Consider the following 24,470-nt stretch of genomic DNA (forward strand, 5'->3'; position numbering starts at 1 on the left):
CGCAATGGCTTCTCCGTCTGTGGCCCTGCCCAGACAGGCATCTCTGCAGCTGTACCGTGTGCGAATGCTATAATTTTTTAGAATGGTACTTCTGGCTGCTCCAGATGCCAAGATTTGCCTGACCTTCCGCTATGCTTATTTTACCTGTGTGCAACCAGTGTCCCATTAAATCCGGTGCCCCTTCCAATGGGTCCTGGATGTCTGCCTGGCCACCCCATCTCACCCTGCCATGGATTTTGAACTCTTGATGGGTCCCTTACTGACCCATAACCAGAACTGTTCCTTGGGTATGCAGCTTGTACACAACCCAGCGTTGGGGCCACTGGCTGGAGGTAGTCCCTGTGCAAGTGTGCAGCAGCTCATGGATCTCAGTTTGATCAAGTTCACACTGGTTCGCCGTAGATGGTTCTGTCTACAACTGGAAACGAGGAGCATGTTTTCTCTTTTGCCCTTCTCAATTGGATGGCAGTTATTGCTAATTTGGAAGGTTCGGAGGAGTTACTGGAATTGATGTCATTCCACCTGGCATCCTACGTCTTAGGTCCCAGCAATGCACTGTAATTGTATATATTTTTGTGCACCAATTTTTAGAGACACTCTTGTTCTGCAATTGCTTATGCACCTTAGTTCTGCTTATCATTTTATTTCTGCTGCCATTCAGTGCTACTGTCCTGACCAAGGGGAGGGTGTCATAAGTCCTATGCAGGCCCATTGTTGTTTTCTCTATGTTAGCATGAGCATGTTGCCGACTGTCCTCTGCTTTGCACACATTTTTGTTTTATGCCACAGTGTACTTTCACACAAAAAAAGCTGTTGTTTTGCCCTCTGTTCTCCACCTGGGAGTTAGTCTGAACATGTAGACAAGGTCAAACAACAATGCTCCCTGTTATTCTGTTCTGGTCAGGCCCTTGCACCTAGATAAAACACGCAAATGCAGATGTTGTTTGGGAACACGTACTGTTCTCATAGAGGTATGCACAGATAGGTAACACACACTTGGAGAGGGACCTGTTCAGGGAAAAGATCGTGACAAGCGTCTCAGATGTAGAACTTTCATCCTTGTATACTGAGGTACAGTGTCTGCTGCTTACATCTAGAGATCGTCTGATATGTAATACTTTTGCTTCTGTAGAAGAGAAGGGAGGTTAGGTAATACGGTAGTACATAATGAAAGCTCCAATTATGATTTACGGACTAATTGCTATGCTAGCCATATTTGTGTTAGGCATTTTCTTACTGTTGTGGCATGTACACTGCATACCAGAGCACAATAGTTAAAGAACAAGTTACTTACCTTCGTTAACGATGTATCTGTAAGAAACATATGTAGTTATAGATTCTTTACCTTTTGAATTACCCCCAGGCGTCAGACTGGATCTGGAGATTTTTTCTTTAACAGTACCCCTGCGAGTCGTTAGGTGGCGTTGGTTAACTACACGTCTGTCGTTGGCATCGTGGTCGCCAAAATGATGTTGCGGTGTCTACTTAAACGTTGCCCCTGCAAGCTCACATCAGTTCTGACATGACTTTCCATGCAAGAAGCGCAGAGCCATGCAAGAGGTGCACATAACTAGGGCCCTGGAAGGGAGTCCCTATCCCTAGAAGTTAGTTTGCAGGTAGGTAAAGGCCTGGAGGGAGCACAAACAAGGAATAAAGACAAGATTTAAGTCCCACTGAGGCATTATGGAAGGAGAAGGAGGAAAGAGATGAGTAATGCCCTTCAGAAATGTGTTTACAATAGGGGACTTGAAAAGAGAAGGCTGATCAGGAAGGGGAATAAAGGCAGATATGGCCGAAAGGTACCCTTTAAGAGTGCCCAGAGCAGAGCCCTGCTGGGCTAAAGAGTAATGATGAACACGGGTACCTCCGAAAGGGGGGGGAAGAAAGGGGATCCACAGCCTTTGCTGTGCACCATGCCACAAACTTGTTCCATCTACAGGCGTATACCGACTTGGTGGAGGGACACCTGGCTGCCAAGATGACATTACAGACTTCAGGCGGAAGATCAAAAGCTGTTAACTCCTGCCGCTCAACCTCCATGCAAGTAGGTGGAAGCTGGACAGGTTCGGGGGGAGGAACGTCCCCTGCTACTGCGACAGAAGATCCTCCAGAAGAGGCAATCTGATGGGAGGATCGATGGCTATGCTCAAGAGCTCAGTGTACCAGACTCTTCTTGCCCAGTTCGGGGCCAAAATAATGACTTGGGCCCAGTCGCACTTGATCTTCTTCAGCACTCGGGCAAGAAATGGCAAAGGCGGAAAGGCCTACAGGAGGCGGCAAGTCCACTTGCGACAAAAGGCATCGCCGAGCGAGTGCCATCTTGGAAATTCCAGTGCGCAGAACTGCTGACATTGTGCATTCTCTTCGGTGGCGAACAGATCTAACCAAGGCTCTCCCCACTGCTGATAGAGACCTTGCACCACCTCCGAGTGAAGGCGCCATTTGTGATCCATCACGCACCGACGGCTGAACTCGTCCGACCTAGCATTCAGCGAACCTGCCAGGTGTTGAACCACAAGGGACATGCCCTAATGTTCCAGCCATGTCCAAAGGAGAAGAGCCTCTTGATATAGGGTCCACAATCATACCCGCCATGTTTGTTTCAGTACCACATGGTGGTGGTGTTGTCTGTGAACACCTGCACTACACTTTCTTTGATAGAGGGAAGGATTGCCTTCAGAGCGAGACGAATCGCTCAGAGCTCCAACTGGTGGATACAGAGGCCGGGCTCTGCCAGAGTACTCTGATCTCTGCCACTCCCAAGTGTCCGCTCCATTCCAAGAGTGACGCATCAGTCACCACTGTTGGTTCTGATTGGGGAAAGGAGAGGGATCAGCAGCTGACCCAATCTTGGTTCGTTAACCACCACTGCAATTGACATGCAGATGTGGACAACGTCGGAAAGATTGCCCTGATGCTGCACCCACTGGAACTTAAGGTCTCATTGAAGTGCCCGCATATGCCACCAGGCATGATTCACCAACAGGATGCAGGCCATGAAGCACAGCAGCCTCGCTCCTTAAGTTTTATTTTTTTAATTAGTCCTGAGAGCAGCCTCACTCTCAAAGTGGAGGGTGTAGAGTTCTAGAATTTTGCAGTGGCCAGAAGACCCCATCAGTAGTGGCGAGTGAGTCTGTTTTTGTGGATTTAGCTTCAGGAAATTGCAAGACATCTGCATACTTGCAATGGACATGTTCTGAGTCCTCAATGATGTTGAGGCTGACTGAAGGCAAGGTAACCTTAAGACAAGCTGGATGTTGTCTGTGCCCAACTACAAACTATCCACTGCTTACTGGAGTAATTTGGCCTGGGATGCATGTAAAAATAAGATCTAATTGACCCTTGCTTGTTACCACAGCTCAGTAACCTGGCTTCTGTCGAATGGGGAATTGCCTGATCCCTGTTGGCTAAAGGATTTCAAAAAGTCCAGGATAGTGCACAGTTTCTCCCCTTCTCGCCCACCTTCCCCCTCATTGTATTCATGCCGTTCTGCTTTTGCTTTGTTCTACTTTCTATCCACCTGTCTGACCGATACCCCTTGGTGCTTCCTTGAGAGCTTTAGGTGAAACTGGCCTCGGCCTACCTCACTGGCCGTCACCTACCTATTCGCTCTTTGGGCTGGCTTTACCTCTGTCTCTTATTCCTTCCTCCCCCTGTCCTCTCCCTCTCACTCCCCCTCTCCCCCTCCCCCTTACCTCTCTACAGATCTCTCCTTCTCTCCCGTTAATGTCTCATATTTTTTGATGTAACGTAAAATTGTTATTATTGTTTTAACTTTTCTGACCTTATGTAAAGCGCTCTGATACCTATGGGTCTAGCCAGCGCTATATAAAACTCTTTAAATAAATCAGTATCATAGCCCCAATATCCTGGACTCGCAGTTCGGAAGGATAAACCCGAACTGCGCCATATCCAGAATCGCTCCGATGAAAAGGAGCTTCTGATAGGGATGCAGTTGTGATTTGAGCATGTTGATAGTGAACGCCAGCGAATACAGAAGGTCCACCGTAGTCTGCAGGTGGGAGACAACAGCTTGGGGCGAGCTCGTCTCCAACAGCCAGTGGTCGAGATAGGGGAAGACTGGAAGTACTGATCTATGCAGATGAGCTGCGACCACCGCCATCACTTTTGTGTACACCCGAGGTAAGGTCAAAGGGGAGCACAGTGAACTGAAAATGCTTGTGGCCCACCATGAACCGTAGGTAAAACCTGTGGGCCGGCAGGATACAAATATGAAAATTGGCATCCTGCAAGTCCAACCCTACCATCCAGTCTCCGGGGTCGAGGGCAGACAGGAACTGAGCCAACGTGAGCATCTTGAACTTCTCGTTCCGGAGGAAGTGGTTTAGGGCCCTGAGGTCTAGGACAGGACGCAGGCCTTTGTCCTTCATGGGTACCAGAAAATACTGGGAGTGGCAACCACAGCCTACTTCTGGCACAGGGACCCTTTTGATGGCTCCCTTGGCCAAGAGAGCTGCAACTTCCTCGTGGAGAAGGGCCAAATGATCCTCTGATATGCGATGGACAGACAGTGGCATGGAGGGAGGGGTAGTCTCAAAGGGGAGGGAGTAGCCCCTTCGGACTAACTGCAAAGCCCACTTGTTCGACATGATGGTGTGCCATTGGGGGAGATGATGGTGAATCCTGCTGCCCGCTGGCCTCTGGTGGCCCTGAAAGGTCTGACTACAAGGGTTTGGAAGCTGCTGCAGGGGGGGTTGTGGGTGGACTGGCTAGCCTGCTGCCCCCCAGACCGGCGTTGCTAGGATCCACTTCTGCTGCCTTGCACAGGCTGGGCAGCTTGCGTGAACCAGTGGCTAGACTGGGCCGAACCTGGTGGGGTACCCCTTCCATAGCCACGAAAGGGGCGAAAGGCAGACTATTCAATCAGTGGCTATTCAATCAGTGGCTATATAAACTGGCTATTCAATCAGTGAGTCTCACTAGCACTTCTTGTCTGGATTACAGTCCTCATGCGCCGAGACACCCCAGGGTATTTGTGCGCAATACAAATTTCCTAAACATAAACATAAACAGACTGCGTGGGATTAGAGGTTGCCGCACGGCCCAAGGATCTGTCCGTAGCCCTCGAATACTTAAAGCGCTCAAGCGCTGAGTCCGCCTTGTCACCGAAAATGTGACGGCAATCGAAGGGCATGTCCATTAAGGTGGATTGGACATCCCCAGAGAAACCAGACGTCCTCAACCAGGAGTAGCATCTCATGGCTACTGAAGTGGAAACCGTTCTGCCCAGTCAGTTGGCGTTATCCAGCACACTTCTGATTGTTAATTTGACTGCATCTCGACCCTCTGCCACTGCGTGGGTGAGAACAGCCTGACCTCCTCCGGGCACTGTGGCAGCACTTGCGCAACCGTGTCCCACACTGTGTGGGTATAACGGCCCAAGAGGCATGCGGTATTCACAGACCTCAGCGTTAAGCTGGTGGAAGAAAACATCTTGTGTAAGAAGGTGGATATCGGACTATATGTTTACCCCAAACTTTTTGCCTGGTGTTTTGCTGGTTTTCAACTTAGTTGGCCTGGGATCCTGCTATTGAGGGCCCCAGGCTATCTGCTTTCTCTATAAAATGGACTCCATGTACTTTAGGTACATACCTGATTGGGTATTCCCCAGGTCCACCCATAGGAGGGACCTAGCAGGTAATCCAGCCCCTTAGTTTAGTATAAAGATAGGAGCTGTGTCTAGAGACATTAGATTATCCTGGAACAAAACTACGAAACGGAACACTTGGACTTCGACATTCTATGCGGACTAGAAGAAAGACTGAAGATATCTCCCTTGTGGTCAAGGAGTGACCACCCTGTTCAAACAGGCACCACCAGTAACTTGCCGGTTTGCTTTGTCGATGCCCCCGACGGAACCCGAAGACTCAGCTACTCAGGACTGGACTTCCAGACTTCTTGGACTCCGACCCACATCCACAGCAAAGCTGAGACCCGTGGAGGACACGAGAGACGTGGGACCAGACTCCCTGGACATCCTGCACTTTTCTACTACTGCAACGACCGAGGCACCCTCGCAGTTGTGCATTGGGGTAAGAGAAGCCCCAGACCCGAGCGCCATTTGCACTGAAGCTCAGCCCTCCCCCACTCCGTGAGTGCTGCGTGGGGCCTGCTACTGCATTTCAGCTCAACGCGTCTTCCCAGTTGCTAGCCCGTTGGCTAGTGAGCCCCCTGAAGGCGAACCTTCGAAATCTTCTTGCTTTCCTGGTTGCTCCAGGCTTGCTCCAGCTTCCCTCCATAAGGGAAGCTCCTCAGAACTTGCTGGTCTGACCTGAAGCGAATCTTCACTTCCTGCGTGGGTTGCGGTTACCAAGGCTTGTTGGGACCAATCCGGATACCGACACCACAGTCAACTAGATCCTTCATGGGACAGCTCGAATCCAGCTCCTGGTCGTCGTCGACGCCTCCTGGTCCTCGTGGCTGCAGAGACAAGCTTCACCTCTTCACCTGTTTGCATCGCGACATCACCTGGTTTCATCCTGGTTCCTTCCTGGTCACTGGCAAGTGACCCAGACTCTGTCCCCTCTGCTTTCAGGTTCTTCAGTTCTTCGATTCGCCCTGGGAACCACCCGGACACTCTTTCTTCGGCCGCCTGCAGCACTTCTTTTGCAGGCCTCCATTGAAAGCATCGACGAAACCCGACACGAAAAGACACCTATGCACCCGGCTTCCCTGGGTGAGGTAACTCGAGTACTCCGGTGCTCCCGTGGGTATTGACTATCCAAGTGTCCTAGTTTAAAGGGGTTTTGTCGTAGTCCACCCGGAAGTGCCCTTAATCAGTAACTTTGTGACTCCTTCGTTCTCCATTGTAAGTCAATGGGAACCAGCGCCTGTGTTCCCATACTGCATGCGTCTCCCGTGGGCCTCCTAAACTTTGGTTCTGTAGTGTAGCACCAGCGATTCCCTAGGCCCTAGGCCTATTCACTATTCCTGAAGTGGTTCTTATACCACTTACTTAGTATATGGTTCGTGAGGCCCCTAGGGCAGAATTGTATTTGTGCAACTTAAAGTATGCTAAATGAGTAACTTGTAATGTATTTCGATCTCTGACATCATAAAGAGTTCAGAGGGGTTGTGTTAGAAAAAAATACATATATATTTGATATATACCTTGTGTGGTGTCCTTTCATTTGGTATTCAAGGGATTATATATGGTAAAACAACTGGCTTCACAAGCTCTCTGAAGTTTTAGCCTAAGACTGCTGGTCCATGCTACCACTAGGATAGCTTGTCTATAAGGTTGACTTTACAACCGCCATCAATAAGGGTCGTTTAGACTGGTGCAAGGTGCCCACTAGAATAGTGGACATCATATGCCAGGCTAACTTCTCACATCTTGTTCCCAAGATGGTCCAGATTCTTGGATTCCCTGTCTGGTGGAGCAGTAGGAAATGCGCCCTTAGAGGACGAGGCTAGGACCGCCAAGCTCTCAGGGGTCAGGTGTTGGGAGTGGAAAAGTGGTCGGCCGGGCGGTGGCATTGGGCAATCATACTGTCCACTTGGTCAGCTGGCTTTGACCAAGTGCCCAGAAGGACGTGAGTGAGGGCTTCATTGAAAGGCAGAAGGGGTACTGAAGAGGCCGCAGCTGGTTGAAGCACCTCTGTCAGGTATTTTGTCCTGACTGCCACTGTAGGAAGTTCCATGCCCAAGGCCTCATCCACCCTACGCAACACCACAGCATATGACGCTCCCTCCTCCATAGCCACGGTAGGGGGGGGAAGCATGCCAAGGTCTGGGGAGGTATCCAGACTGTGGTAAATAAATAAATAATACCCTATTTTTGAGTGCATGAATGAATAAATAACAGATAGCTCAATAAATAAGAGTCAAGATTCGAGGTAGTAGGAGTTTCTGCAGGTTTATTACAGCATAAGGACAGGATCAGGACAACCTGCATAGGATGAGCAGAACGACAGGGCCCAGCAGGACAACTGGGACCCAGTAGGGGAAAAAGATGCCCAGCAGCTGCTGGGGCTTGGTCTGGGATGAGCGCGCTAACATTCAATAACATAACATTGATATATATATATACATAGCGCAAACACATAGCATTACATTGCAGTAGGCGTAACAGTGGGTGGAATAGAAGGCGTGACGTGTAACAGTCGCGAGAGATAACAGTAAAAGTGGGTGTAACTGGGAGTTTACATAGACATGTGATGCAAACGTAACAGAATATGTCATGAATGGGCGGAAACATAGGAGGGGGCTACCTAAGGAGCCGGGACCTCTAACCTAATGGTGCGCGAAAACTGGCAATGACGTGTTACTAGGAGAAGTTGGGGGCTACGAACTCTGTGCTAGGAGCAGAGACTAGAGTCTGGAGGGTCGGAGCGACATGTACCTAATCCTATCTGGTATCTAATGTTTAGGGAACATGTTGATATAAACTAGAAGTCATGAGGGGAAAAGCTAACCTGATTCTAAGACTGGACCATGCATTATTCTACATGTAGTACGTGAAGAATATTAAATGACCATTAAATACAGTATTTCTCTAACGTGGAGCCGAGAAGGCTAGACAATGACGGAAACTATTGATGCAGTTCAGTAGCTTAGGAATGCAGAAGAGGAGGACTGAACTGATAGCAGGAACTATAACATACTTTTGGCAGACTCAGAGGCAGAGCCGGGCTGCACCGGGCACTGCGAGGCAGGAAGTAAGTGAAAGGTCGAGGATACAGGTGGGGGCTGTATCGCTCCTCAGCGAGGCTTTCAGGAGACAGGAGCTGAATCTGTGGTCCGGGCCCTTTTGAGGCCTAGAAACGGGGACTTTATAATTGAATAACGTGCACACTGAGAAACGTGGCAACATTACTTACATAGGCCTGATATTCGTAGTATTCACGGGGACTGGGAAATAGCATACCAGAGGTGGACACAACTGTAATTGCGTCTTTAATCAGAAATGGGGAATAACATATGCATATTGGTCATGCATACATAACATATGATGGATGAGGCGTAGGGACACAGAACATGGCAAAATTTACTTTTCCACATTCCCTCCTTGTCACTACGTTTACATCAGGAAACATCAATATTCATGATACCGTCTATCATTTCATACAGTACCATTTGCTCGTCTCGAATTGTCTTGGAACGGGATTTAGAACGGGGCTTGGGACTAGGAATACAAGAGGTAGCACACATGCTGCAAATCGCAGGGCCACATTGTATACAGAGGCAGCAGCTAAATATGATCGCTACTGCAATACCTAGGAAGGGCAGGACTTTCCATCCCCATGCGGAAATGATATTCCAGAACCAACCGGACCATGTCCAGGTGCCTGGATCTTGATGTAACAGATGGGCAATTTTATGAAGTCTGGTTATAGCTGAATAAACAGACGGCGCGTTATTTGGAATAAAAATGCAACAACTGGATCCGAGAATTCTACAGGCCCCGCCCCTATCGGCCAGTATGACGTCAAGGACGAGACGATTCTGTAAAACGACAAATCTCATAGCAGATTGCTCTTCGGTTAAGTTACCTAGAGCAGAGGCAGTCTCATTTACTACAGCTTCGAGGGTTCTTGTTAACCTACGGATTAGTTTACTATTCTGGACAGGTCCTATAAAGAAAAAGAAACCTTTATTGAAATCTGTATACTGTTCTAGAGCAGTTTCAGTTTGATCGACAATTGGGGACTCCCTTCTAGGTCTAGTGTGTACTAAGAAAGAATTCCTATGATAATCAGGTGGAGCTAGAAAAACAGGTGGCAGTAGGAAGGCAATGTAACAGGTTCCCTCCCAATCGAGGGGCAGACGGACATATGCAGTTTGACCACAAACAAAATAAGAATGACGTGAAGCTTTGAAAATAGATTTCCCACTGTCACCATACTTGACAACAGTAGTACATTCACTATGACCTATATGTACAGAACCATAACTACGGATACATAATTCGCCTTTGACTGGTAGTACTGAAATAGCAGGTAAGTCTGGAGTATTATCAGACTGAACATTCAGAACCATGAAATTCGACGAATAATTTCCTAAATTATATACCTCATTTTCTAAATCTAAACCTGTTCTGTGGGGAAAACCTTGCTTGTCTGGAAAACATGTACTGTTAAGAAAAGACATATCTGTTGAGGATGACGTTAACGTGGACCATGCTCCACACGAACCATTGTGTGAGAATGGATAAGGAAAGAGTGGCAGAACTCCCTTCGATGTCTGGAAAGGGGGGAGTCGACCACACACCCAACAATTAGTGGCATTGCTGGTCTGGTGTGAATAATGTAACATACGGATGAATGTGTTATTACGCATGGCGAGGCGGTATGAATATTCGTGAGGAGGCAGATCACTAAACGTGTGCTCTACTGTAGCATTAGCAGACATATTTACATGAGGAACTGGTAAATACAGAAAAAATGCGTAGCTGGTGCAGGAAATCATTAGGCTGAGAAATAATATGAAACTCAGAAAAACGATGCATTGTAGTGAACTGCGACTGACTCTCTCACTATGGGGGTCTATTTTATACATGTCAGAAACAGTCTAACCGTTTCACCTAGGGGAGGACTTATACAATCAAACTGGCTGACTTATTAGACCTGAGCTTTAACTTATACTCCTGTTGCGGAGTTTTTTCTAACAAGGGAGGGGTTGTAACAAAGTCTGGTGCGGGACAGTCCTTTAAAACGATGTTCTGGCAATCCTTCGAATCCTGGGAAATGTTCTTGGCAATGTCTTTGACGACTGGCTTTGGTCCTTTAAAAAGTTTTACATGAGAAAGGTGGACCCACCCCTTCCTGCCTTCTAACTTGACGGCAGTTCGGGTGGTCAAGAGGACTTGACGTGGCTCTTTCCAACGTGGTTCCAGCGGACTTGATCTGTCAAAGTTGCGGATCATCACCAACGACCCTGGAACGATCTCGTGCGGTGCCACCTCGGTATTGTCTGGAAATGTGGCGGCAACCTGTGAACGACATGAGTTGAGGGCAGACATCAAGGAAGCTAGGTAATCTGTCAGCATATTACATGAAACATCGGTAATACTTCGGGGTCTAGGAGTACCCCACATGTTAGGGGGGCGGCCGAAAACGACCTCATACGGGGACAGACCTGATCTGGAATGTGCGACCATACGCATGTAAAACAGAGCGACTGGCAAAGCTACTAACCAGTCTACACCTTTGTCTTTACAGACTTTTGCTATACGGATTTTCAGAGTCTGATTATGTCTTTCTACTAGTCCAGCTGCTTCTGGATGGCGTACACAATGGAACTTCCACTGGTACCCTAACAACAGGGAAACGTGCTTCATGAGTTCGGATGAGAATGGCTGACCGTTATCAGAATATACGACTCTAGGGAGTCCGTATCTAGGGAAAAATTCACGAACCAACTGTTTGGCAGTGGTCGCGGCTGTGTAATCTGGGACTGGATATGCTTCTGTCCACCTGGACAAAGCGCATACTACTACAAGGACATACTTGAAACCTCGACATCGCTCCATCTGAATATAATCCATCTGGAGGACCTCAAAAGGGTGGTCAGGGGGCTGGAAACCACCTTGTTCCACCGGGACACTTTTACCTGGATTAAACTGACAACATATCATACAGGTACGGACTTTCTGCTTGGCTGCAGCTCGTAAATGCTTGTTGAACCAAATGTTCTGGATACTGTCTAACATAGCTTTTTCTCCTAAATGTGCTGGACTATGTGCGGTATTGATAATGACTTGAACCATAGAATCGGGGAGAAACCATGTGGCTCTACCCTTCGTTAACCATCCTTGATCTGTCTGGACCCCTCCTTGTACAGACCATTTCTTGATTTCATCGGGAGTAGCATGTAACTGGATATCTATGACATCTTGTGTAGGGTCCTTAACTGTCATGCATGTAATCAGATCTGGAGTATGTGTCCGATTAACTGGAATGTCTGGAGTCTGTGCTGTAAGCTTGGCTGTGCGGTCTGCTAGATCATTACCTTGGGAAATAATGTCTGTGACTTTCGTATGTGCTTTGCACTTCATGATAGCAATAGATGTCGGTAAATGTATGGCATCTAACAGGGCTTGAATAAGGAGACCATGCTGAATCTTGGTTCCATGAGAAGTCATAAAACCTCTCTCCTGCCAGAGCACTCCGAAGTCGTGTACAACTCCGAATGCGTAACGTGAATCTGTGTAAACATTAACCTTCAGGTTCTTGGCATGTATACAGGCTTGTGTCAGAGCAACTAGCTCTGCTGCTTGAGCGGACAGAGTATCAATACGGTGTGTTTCAATAACTTCAGTGTCAGTAGTCACTGCATACGCGGCGACTAGTTCTCCTGTACTAGTTCTCATACATGAACCGTCCACATAAAGTGTCAGGTCAGGATCTAGTAACGGAATGTCTGTCAGGTCTTGTCTTGGCTTAGTCGTAATGTTAACTACTTCCACACAATCATGTGGATCTGGATTTGAATTAACTGATGGTAACAGTGTAGCAGGATTCAGGACGTTGCAGCGTCTAATTTCTATGTGTGGCTGGAACAGTGTCAATTCATAACCTGTTAAACGTGCAATTGTCAAGTGCTGAGTCTGTGTTCGGTTTAAAAGAACTTCTACTGAATGTGGAACTTGTACTGTCAGGGAATGTCCTAAAACTATGGAATCACTTTGTCTGATAGCTAGTGCTGTGGCTGCAACTGACTTGAGGCACGCAGGCAACGCCTGGGCGACTGGATCTAATGTGCTCGAAAAATAAGCACAGGGCTTGTGTTGACCTGCTTGATCTTGTGTGAGAACAGATAATGCTGTACCTTCGCGTTCTGTAACGAAAAGTGTAAAAGGCTTACTGTAGTTCGGTGTAGCTAGAACTGGAGCTTGACATAGGGCTTTCTTTAACTCGTTGAAACTAAGTGTATGTTCAGATGTCCAAGGGAGGACAGTCGATACGGCTGCCTCCTGTGTCGTTAACTGTATCAATGGCTTGGCTAGAAATGCATACTGGGGAATCCATTGTCTACAATAAGAAGTAAGGCCGATAAAAGCACGTACCTCCTTCTGGGTTCTGGGCTGGGGAAGACTCGCTATTAACTGGATACGGTCGGGTGTCAACTGCCTACCCCTCTTGGACAGCAAGTGTCCTAAGTATACCACTTGCTGGACACAGAATTGAAGCTTCGAAGGTGACACCTTGTGCCCCATCTCGGCTAGAAAATACAGAACTGTAAGTGATGCTCGCTCGCAAGCACGTTCAGAACGGGCTGTGATCAGTAGATCATCGACATACTGGAGCAGGGCAGTGTCAGTTGGCATGTGAATGTTGTCTAGTTGTCTCTTGAGTGCTTGACTGTAAATACTAGGGCTTTCTGTGAAACCTTGAGGAGCGCGTGTAAACATATAGCTCCTTCCATTTAAACAGAATCCGAAAAGAAACTGGCTGTCTGGATGAATTGGAACACTAAAAAATGCATTCTTGAGGTCAATAACAGTGAAAAACATGGCTTCGGAATCAATGGCAGTTAACAGAGAAGAAATGTCTGGAACAACTGGGTACTGAGGAATAATACATTTGTTAAGCTCTCGTAAATCAATCACTAATCGATATACTGGGGGTGCATTCGGATCAGTACGTTTCATGACTGGAATGATCGGAGAATTGCATACATTGGAGTCAGTTTCTACAACTACCCCTTGAGCCATGAGCTCGTCAATAATTATGGATAAGGCTGCTACAGCCTCAGGTGGCAATCTGTACTGTCTGATTCGGGGTAACACTACACCTGGTTTGAGAGTCACACGATAGGGTGTGATTTGCATGTAACCTACATCAGTTGGACCTCGCGCCCATAAATGCTGCGGAACATTAGACAATCTTGAATCAAAATCTCGTAATACATAGTGACCCTTAAAGTCACGTAGGAACAGACGTATTCCCTCTGGGGAACAACAAATAATTGCACCTAATTCTTTCAATGTCTTAATACCCAATAGATTTTCTGGACATGACTTAGTAAGTAACAGATCAGTAGTACGGGACAATGGACCTACTTCTAGAGTAACTGGCTGAGATATTTCATTAACTATGGGTTTTCCTGAAAATCCAAGGGAAACATTTCTTGAGCCTGAGAGCGGAGCCCCTGGAACTTCGGCATGACTAATTGTGGTCCTACTTGCCCCTGTATCGATCAGAAATTTTCTGTCTTTCCCTAATACTTGACTATGAACATAGGGACCTTCTTGGTCTACAGGTATCTCGATGAGAGGCACGCCTACCTCCCTCTCTAGGCTGTTTCATGAATATGACTGGTACTCTGGATACTCAGACTGTGCATACTGGTACATCTGCGATGTAACGTGCTGTGTTGCAGCAATAGGCTGCGGTACTGTAACTGTCTGCGGTGCATTCTGTGACTGAGGAGCCTGTGAAACTTGTTCTTGTCTAGGCGGACGTGGTCTTTCTTTAGTCTTACCAGTAGCTATGTTGTGCTTCAGAACTGCACAATCGTTTATAAAATGACCTGGCTGTTTACAATAATTGCAGTTCCCTTTAACGGGAGCTGCAGGATGACTGGCTTGATTCGGACCCCTCTTCTGACTGTCTTGGGGAATAGATTGTGCAACTAGCACTTTCATTTTCGTGTCTTTCATACGTTTTCTCTCGTGTTCTTGCTCTTCTCTGATTCTATTCTGGTGGTACTGGAGCATCTGGAGCATCTGGGACGGACTATTTGCTTGCCAGGTGCTTTCGACTTTCAAAACTCGGTTTTTAATCTGTGGACTTGAATTCTCGACCAATTTGGTAACGAAAAGATGAGGGTATGACTCACTACTTGTCTTGAGACCACTGTTAATACTGAAACATTTCTCGAATCTAGAATAAAAATCACTAATATCTTCTTCTTGTTTCTGTTTGCAGGCTGAGATTGCATCCCAGTCTTCTTTCCTAGTTGTCAATAATCTGGGTAAAACTTGAATCAATAATTCTGGTAATTCTTTACATTTATCTCCAAGACCGGTACCTGGTACTCGTGCCTTGTCTTCAGCTTCTAGAGCTGTCCAATCGATCTTTTTCTCTCCCACCTCCCATTCTTTTTCCTTTAGCTTTTCATACACCCCTGCGGGTAGCAGAACTTTTAACATTTTAATGATATCTGGGTAGGTGTATTCTCCCATACGGAGCATGTCTTTTAATTCTCGATGGAACCCTGCTGGATCTTTGTCATGACAGGGAATTAATTTCTTCATCTCGAGGAGTTCCATCTTTGATATCGGAGTGTATACAAACACTCGTTGCATGTCGCCACCCGCCCCTTGGACTGGGTGGACTTCTCGTAACGGATTCTGTCTGTCTATGTAAAACGGTTTACTTTCTGGGGGTGAGACATGAACAAAATGCGGGTTCAGGAACGTTCTATACTTGTGGCGCTGTTCTAGAATGACACTAATTAAATCGGTACCTAGACCTCTCCATCTATACTGGAGTAACTCGTTCAGGATATCATGTAACGGACCTGGATCAGAATGTTGACCCTCATACAGGGTAATGAGGTGCTGGATCATATACATACCCACCAGTCGTTGCTCGGCTGGGGGCAGTTTCAGAAACATTTGTGCCACTATTTCGTCTGGAAAAGTGGTAGAATCAGTAATCCATCGGACTGCTGATCGGGCTAGTTCTTGTTCGTGCATAGTACTTAATTCGCTATAACCGACTCGTGATTTCAGAATGTGATCGGTAGCTTGAAATACTTGTTCGAGAGAGCGAGGCTCTCGTGCTGGATGATGAAAAATAGACTTAGGTTCTGGACGTAAATGGCGATCTGGAAATCTGGATTTTCCTACATACGCTATTCTGACGGGATTCTCGTCTTCCTCTTCAGGATCAGAGGCACTTTCTTTCTCGCTTACTTGTGCTGCTTTACGCTGTTCGTGTAACTTTATTATTTCTTTACGAATTTTCTTGTACATACTTTCCATGGCACTAATGGTCTTGTGCTTACCCTCGGCTATATTATCACTCCACCTTGTTAGGATTCTCATGTCGGCGGGATCTTTAGTCGGGTAATCTTGTTCTCTTATTAGACAATTGATCAGGAACTTTAATATCATGAGCTGAATCTCGGCTTTCCTTTGGGACATAATCTCGCCAATACTTTCTGGATCATCCCCTGTACGGATGAAACGATATATTCTGTCTAGATCTTCTTTCATATTCGGTAAGGTGACTAGATACTCGGTCACTCTTCTTACACGCAAGGAATATAAAACCATAGTATTTTCGCCTGGAACTGGATCATAACTACATTCGTTAAGGGCTTGCCTGATTTCTGCGACAGACTTATTACTCTTGGGAGTACGCTGTGATGCTTGAGCATGTAATTCGAGTGCTGATAAACGCTTGTGTGGCGGCGGGGTTTGAGGAGGACCTCCTCCTGCGGCCCCTAGACTAGAATCGTCAACTGACATTCTTCGTGCTTGCAGGGTCGGTAATTGTAACGTGGGCTGAACTTGTATGGCGGGCTGACCCGGGGGTACCGTAACAGGTACTCCGGTGCCTGGAAGAGCGGGAAGTGCCTGATTTACAGGGACAGGTGGAGCGCGAACTGGATTTGCATATTCTGGGACGGTGTCATCCAAATAGGACGAAATGAAAATATCAGCTGCGGTCGGTTTGTGACGTAGCTTGGTCGGAACTAATGGTGGCGGGAAATTACTGGATGCCTCCGGGGTCGCTTTTGGCACACCTTCGGCAAGAAGAGGATACATACCCTTAATAAGGGCATGCCTCTGTCTGTCTGACTGTTCGGCTTTGACTTGTTCACCTATCTCGATTAATTCTCTTTCTTGGGCTCGTTCTTGGGATTCTCTACTTAACTCTGACTTTCTGACTTCCTTTTCCGTTCTTCTATGCGCTTCCTTACGCCATAACTCGATGGCATCTTTCTGTGACTGTCTGGCTTTCTTTTTCCATAATGCTTCTTCTACTCGCATGATACATTCGGCATCCCATGTACCCGATACGGGCCATCTATACTTTTCTTCTAACTGTTTGGTATACTCTACCCATAAATCTAAATACAATATGGCGCTTATGCCATGTTTCTGATACATAAAGTGACCTGGACTGTCCCTTGGCGGAACAGGAACTGCTGCTTCCAGCAGACCCTTTCTAGTTTTTAACTGACGTAACTTTGAAAAGAGCGGCATTCTAAACTTAAATCGGAACACAATACAATACACGAAAAACAATAACAATTGGGAAAACAATTCAGGCATACCACGACATTGAAAATACATTAAACAACATCATAAATAACAGTTCGAACAGAATACTACCTGAAAAATACTGAAAACAGAAACAGAACAGAATTCTCGAGAACGGAACAGACTAGAGTTACTGGATGCACTGCTGTAACAGTACGGAACATACCGGTCCCCTAAAGGAACACATCAAGACCCGTATCCACCTAGGTGGACACTTCGTTTGCGGGCTTGGGTACCACCAACCCACGGACCAGAGTCAATTTAGACTGACCCTGTCTAGACACTACCCCAGCAATGGTACTCACCGGGCAGCACGGAACGGAAGGCCTCGGACGGGACTGGACTACGACGACGAACGTCGGACTTCGGACTTCAGTTACGGGTGGACCTCCGGATACCTCGGACCTTGGACTCTCGGCTTGGGCTCTGGTCGGGACTCGCCGCGTTCCTCCACCGTCTCGTTCGGATGCTGGACCGCCTCCTCCGTCTCCTCCGTGGGCCTGAGGGATACTTAAAGCAGAAATATCTGCACTTGGCCAGAAGAGTTCCGTCACGACTGCAGGGGGTCAGGGGGTCGGCGTGGCTTCACCGACGCGTGGGGAAAGGGCAAGTCCCTGTTCGGGCGCCATTATGTGGTAAATAAATAAATAATACCCTATTTTTGAGTGCATGAATGAATAAATAACAGATAGCTCAATAAATAAGAGTCAAGATTCGAGGTAGTAGGAGTTTCTGCAGGTTTATTACAGCATAAGGACAGGATCAGGACAACCTGCATAGGATGAGCAGAACGACAGGGCCCAGCAGGACAACTGGGACCCAGTAGGGGAAAAAGATGCCCAGCAGCTGCTGGGGCTTGGTCTGGGATGAGCGCGCTAACATTCAATAACATAACATTGATATATATATATACATAGCGCAAACACATAGCATTACATTGCAGTAGGCGTAACAGTGGGTGGAATAGAAGGCGTGACGTGTAACAGTCGCGAGAGATAACAGTAAAAGTGGGTGTAACTGGGAGTTTACATAGACATGTGATGCAAACGTAACAGAATATGTCATGAATGGGCGGAAACATAGGAGGGGGCTACCTAAGGAGCCGGGACCTCTAACCTAATGGTGCGCGAAAACTGGCAATGACGTGTTACTAGGAGAAGTTGGGGGCTACGAACTCTGTGCTAGGAGCAGAGACTAGAGTCTGGAGGGTCGGAGCGACATGTACCTAATCCTATCTGGTATCTAATGTTTAGGGAACATGTTGATATAAACTAGAAGTCATGAGGGGAAAAGCTAACCTGATTCTAAGACTGGACCATGCATTATTCTACATGTAGTACGTGAAGAATATTAAATGACCATTAAATACAGTATTTCTCTAACGTGGAGCCGAGAAGGCTAGACAATGACGGAAACTATTGATGCAGTTCAGTAGCTTAGGAATGCAGAAGAGGAGGACTGAACTGATAGCAGGAACTATAACATACTTTTGGCAGACTCAGAGGCAGAGCCGGGCTGCACCGGGCACTGCGAGGCAGGAAGTAAGTGAAAGGTCGAGGATACAGGTGGGGGCTGTATCGCTCCTCAGCGAGGCTTTCAGGAGACAGGAGCTGAATCTGTGGTCCGGGCCCTTTTGAGGCCTAGAAACGGGGACTTTATAATTGAATAACGTGCACACTGAGAAACGTGGCAACATTACTTACATAGGCCTGATATTCGTAGTATTCACGGGGACTGGGAAATAGCATACCAGAGGTGGACACAACTGTAATTGCGTCTTTAATCAGAAATGGGGAATAACATATGCATATTGGTCATGCATACATAACATATGATGGATGAGGCGTAGGGACACAGAACATGGCAAAATTTACTTTTCCACAAGACCACTGGCGTGTTCCTCTCGCTAGTCCAGCTCATCAAGTTGATCAGCTAAAGGGCCAATGGACCGCTCCCAGTACTCCTCACCCTTCTCTGGTTGTTAGTCATGTTTAAAAGATCCCCGCCCATCTGAGCCCAGAATTGCCATCGAGCAACCCAACCAGGAATGAGACACGATCGGTCCGTTCTCCTATGAAGAGGCTTTCTTGCCCTGGTTTGGAAAATGCTCAGATAATTGAGTACCCCACCATATGTCCCTTGATATTGGGCACCGCCCCCTGGAAATAAACAATGTTTGGACCTAAATCTGGCCAAAAATTGCCTAAAGATTTTCAAGACAAGCTTTTTTATTCTCTGTCCTGAAGATGATGCCACTCATTTCACAATAGGCATCGAAACGTCGTCGACATTTTAGCGTCATATGTAAAATGAAAAGTATAAATTGTATACAATGATGCTTCTAAAATGTATTTTTGTCTGTTCACTGAACTACTAGTATACAGACCGCCTTGTTCGTTCTAACCCCATCCCCTTGTTTTGTCTTGTCCCCTGTGGGTTGCTGGCTGCACCCACTGTGTAAAAAATCCTCTTTATTCTTTCTTATCACTTTAATTAAAATTCCTGTCCGGCTGGACAAAGGTCATACATACTATTGAGCGTATGTCTATCATTTTTGCGAAAGATCCCTGAACTACTAGGGACCCCTGTTTTTTGTAATATGTTTAAAAGGAACACCAGGGATGAAGCAAGGCACAAAAGTGCCCTCCAGCACCGGTGCCGATTTCGGTCGAGGCACCGTCTCCAAGTCAGAGTGGAGGCTGGGGATGGCACCAGTCAGGGGAACGACCAGCACCGGGGGCATCATCGCTGGGAAAATACCGTAAGGTAGACCGGCGTCGATCAGGATCCAGGCCTGGATCCACGAGGGCCTTCCGGCGCTGTAGCTGCTGGCATCAAAGTCCCTGGGCCCTCAAACAGCTCCGTGGAGGCCGAAGGCGCGCCGGTGGAGTCCGGCTGCCGAAAAATGCTTTGAAGGGCTTGGTAGAAAGCTCGGAGCTGGGAGGGGATGCTCTGTCACCGGGAAAAGGAAGGAAGTGCGGAGCTGTACCAGGGGCAGGCTCCGAAGACGGAGCTGGAGAGCGACAATGCTCCAGGTCCCGCATTGCAGTGGCCGACGGAAGGGGAGAAGGTGAAGAGCGATGCTGCTTCTTCGCCTTCTTGTGCTTCGGCTTACCCGACGATCTCGAAGACTTGGAGGAGAAATGATGGTGATGGCTCCGCAAGCGTTCGCAAGACCTTCCTCTCCACCGGGACCCTGAACGATGATGAGCTGACTGCCGGGCCTCCAAGAGCCTTCGGGACCGCTTCCGCAGAGACTTCGGGTTCATGGCCCAGCAGTCGGAGCACGACTTCGGGTCGTGTTCGTGCTACAGGCACCAAAGGCAGACAAGGTGTGGGTCCGTAACCAACATCAGGTTGTAGGGCTCGTACAGCTTGAAACCGGTCCGTCGATGGGACATCCCTCATACACAGAAAGAAGTCGAATAAAGTTGAGAAAAAAAAGTAGTCAAAAAATGACTAAAGGGGCAGCTCCCTCCGGATTTGCGCAAGGCTGGTGCGGAACAAGAAAGAACTGAAGTCAGCGTGCAGGGGCGGCGTCTACGTAGACACCACAATGTCATTCCGGTGACCACGACGCCAACGGCGGAAGCGGAGTCGACCAACGCCACCTACCAATGTGCAGGGGTACTGCTAAGGAAAAAGTCTCCGGATCCAGTCTGATGCCTGGAGGTAATCCAAAAGGTAAGGAATCTATAACTACAGTCTCTTTCAGATATAAACATTAGAACTTATTGTGGACTAATACGAGTGTGTGAGCAAAAAGGTGTGTCCTGCAACCGCGATTCCCGAGAGGGTCAATAGTGTTGTGTTCTGGGGTGTCTAATCACTTGCTCCTCTGTGAGGGAGTAGGAGGGTAACTGAAACACTATAGATAGTTGGTCCTGGGCTCATGGGTACTCAGGTGGTAGGATGACTCAGTCCCTGCCTACTAAGGTCCCATAATCCCAAGCATAGTTCTGTGTCTCCACAGAATCCCTGCAACAGGCTCTTGATCCACAGCTGGCATCATACAACTCCACCTGGCAATAGTGAACCCATACGGTTATGTTTTTGTAAACCGGTGTTAGGTCGTATGTATAAAAGGAACATGTAAAAGAGGATATCCATTCCAAGTAAAATTGAGGGTAGAGTCTGAACAGCATATGCAACCATATTTATATAGGCTATTCATAAAAAATTACTATTATGAGATTTTCATAAATTCTTGTGAAGAATACAGGATACGTGTAGAGATGGTAGACCTGGAGTAATTTGTACTCAAAGGTTAAAGAGCATTTGTATGTGGGACATTTTCAGAGAGAGTAAGCCGTATAATGAAAACTTTGCTGTAATCAACTTAGAAGTCTATACCATTGCGTAACATTCATACCATATACCTGGTGAAATGGTGAGCACTGTATAAAATTTACTGGAGGTTCACTCTGTTTGCTCTTCAGTCTTAAGATATTATCCATATATCCCCAACTAAGAATTGCTGACCACTGAATGTCTGTGCTTGTCATGCTCCTTACACCTGTAAAAAATTAGAAATCTTAAATATATAGCCAATCAAGTGAATGGTATTTAAGGTTGCATCTTTATGATTTCTTCGGATATTTAAGAATCACATTTCAAACATGAATAAATAGTACAATATCACTGCAAAACCAGTAATCAAAAACAAAAAACTGGCCTATGTACTAGCTTTTTTTTTCAATTTGCGGTACTACAAACAACCATGCATGAAAATGAAAAGCAAAAGAGACACCTTACTGGTTAACATTTCAGTAAAAAGAAAAATATATATATCATACAGAGAACTTGCTCCAATGAAGGGGTTTCTCATACGCGGTTATAACTTGTTTAATATCAGATCTCTACTCTACATTCCTGGGTTGTTAATGTGTCATCCACTTTGATAAAAGCCATGCGGGCCTTAAAAGAATGGTCCCACTGGCAAACACACACATACAGCCAGCCTTGACGTCAAGAGAAAAATAAAGTAGCTTCACGTTTATGCTGAGTAGTCCCCATGTAAGTGATAGTGGCCCATTACCTTTGCACTTACATAGTGTGTGCCCTGAAGATGTCCCACATTATTGCAATATAGCAGAAAGGCTGTCGTTTTGGGACAGGAAGGTTACTCTTGAGCATACGGTAACCACTTTCTTAGGTGGTCTCAGCAGCCTTCGAACAAGAATTGGCACAGCTAGTGGAGCAGTGAGTATCTGACTATTGAGGAGTCAATCAACAGTGTGGTGCATTGAGCGGAAGGGTTCCTTTCTCCTTTTGAAAATCATAGGAGCATCCTTTAATGAACTCTTCTTTGACTTGCTCACTCAAGAAGTATTCCATGGTTTTATGTATTTTCATAGTATTCCCTTTCTAGTGAAGATTGTAAATAGGAAAACAATCCACTAAGTCAAAGTTTGCGAGAGTACCTTAACTGAGGATTGTGGCATAACCCATTTAACAAAGCTATAGCCAATTTATTATTTCAGGGTAACACACTAAACAACTCACTCCCTGCTACTCATAGTGTGATTTTATATGTGACTGTATTTGTCTATTTAATCAAAAGCTTGGCAACTGTTGTAATCAATCAATCAATCATGGTCATTTATATAGCGCACTACTTACCCGGAGGGTCTCAAGGCGCTTGGGGGGGGGGGGGTGCTGCTACTGCTCGAACAGCCAGGTCTTGAGCTTCTTCCTGAAGGAGAGGTGGTCTTGGGTCAGGCGCAGGTCGGGAGGGAGGGAGTTCCAGGTCTTGGCGGCCAGGTGGGAGAAGGACCTTCCTCCTGTTGTCGATCTTCGGATGTGGGGGACGGCGGCGAGGGCGTGACTGGCTGATCGGAGGTGGCGTTTGGGAGCGTAGAAGTTGATGCGGTTGTTGAGGTAGCTCGGGCCTTGGTCGTGTAGGGCTTTGTGTGCGTGGGTGAGGAGACGGAAGGTGATTCTCTTGTTGACGGGGAGCCAGTGCAGGTCTCTCAGATGTCCGGAGATGTGGCTGCGTCGGGGGATGTCGAGGATGAGTCTGGCTGAGGCGTTCTGGATCCGCTGGAGTCTCTTCTGGAGCTTGGCGGTGGTTCCGGCGTAGAGGGCGTTGCCGTAGTCCAGTCGGCTGGTGACGAGGGCCTGGGTGACCGTCTTCCTGGTCTCGGTGGGGATCCACCGGAAGATCTTTCGTAGCATGCGCAGGATGTTGAAGCATGACGAGGAGACGGCGTTGACTTGTCTGGTCATGGAGAGGGAGGAGTCCAGGATGAAGCCCAGGTTGCGTGCGTGGTCTGTCGGTGTGGGTGCGGTGCCCAGGGCGGGGGGCCACCAGGAGTCGTCCCAGGCGGAGGGCGAGGAGCCCAGGATGAGGACTTCCGTCTTGTCTGAGTTCAGTTTCAGGCGGCTGGTCGTCATCCATTCGGCTACATCTTTCATCCCTTCGTGAAGGTTGGCTCTGGAAGCGGCGGGGTCGTTGGTCAGTGAGAGGATCAGCTGGGTGTCATCGGCGTAGGAGATGATGTTCAGGTTGTGTTGGCGTGCGATGGCCGCGAGGGGGCTCATGTAGACGTTGAAGAGGGTGGGGCTCAGCGAGGATCCTTGAGGGACGCCGCAGATGACTTCGGTGGCCTCTGACTTGTACGGTGGTAGGCGGACTCTCTGTGTTCTTCCGTTGAGGAAGGAGACGATCCATTCCAGTGCCTTCTCCTGAATTCCGACGTTGCTGAGGCGCTGCACTAGGGTGCGGTGGCAGACAGTGTCGAATGCCGCGGAGAGGTCTAGGAGGATGAGGGCCGCTGTTTCTCTGTTGTCCATCAGGGCTCGGATGTCATCGGTGGCAGCGATCAGGGCGGTCTCGGTGCTGTGGTTGGCTCGGAAGCCAGACTGTGAGGGGTCGAGGGATCCATTCGTCTCGAGGAAGGCGGCCAGCTGTTTGTTGACGGTCTTCTCGATGACTTTGGCTGGAAACGGGAGGAGCGAGATGGGGCGGTAGTTCTTGAGTTCGGTGGGGTCCGCTGTTAGTTTCTTAAGTAGAGCGCTGAGTTCGGCGTGCTTCCAGCTCTCCGGGAAGGTGGCGGTGTCGAAGGAGGTGTTGATGATGTCCCGCAGGTGGGGTGCGATGACAGCGTCGGCCTTGTTGAAGACGTGGTGAGGGCAGGGGTCGGTCGGAGATCCGGAGGGGATGGAGTTCATCATGCGGGCGGTGTCATCGGTGCTGATCGGAGTCCAGGCGCGGAGGGTGGTGGTG

The 24,470-nt window shown here is 47.6% G+C and overlaps 1 protein-coding gene across 2 annotated transcripts in view; it reads right to left on the reverse strand.

The window, feature by feature from the left end:
* Window positions 1–24,470, reverse strand: part of LYST (lysosomal trafficking regulator) — a 3,192,287-nt gene that overhangs the window by 309,235 nt on the left and 2,858,582 nt on the right. For both annotated transcript variants that reach the window (XM_078648813.1, XM_078648812.1), the window contains one exon: window positions 21,622–21,758. In XM_078648813.1, the coding sequence (XP_078504939.1) occupies window positions 21,622–21,758 (137 nt within the window). The remainder of the gene's footprint in view (window positions 1–21,621; window positions 21,759–24,470) is intronic.

The sequence above is a fragment of the Lissotriton helveticus genome, chromosome 6 (assembly GCF_964261635.1).
Source record: "Lissotriton helveticus chromosome 6, aLisHel1.1, whole genome shotgun sequence".
Taxonomy (NCBI): domain Eukaryota; kingdom Metazoa; phylum Chordata; class Amphibia; order Caudata; family Salamandridae; genus Lissotriton; species Lissotriton helveticus.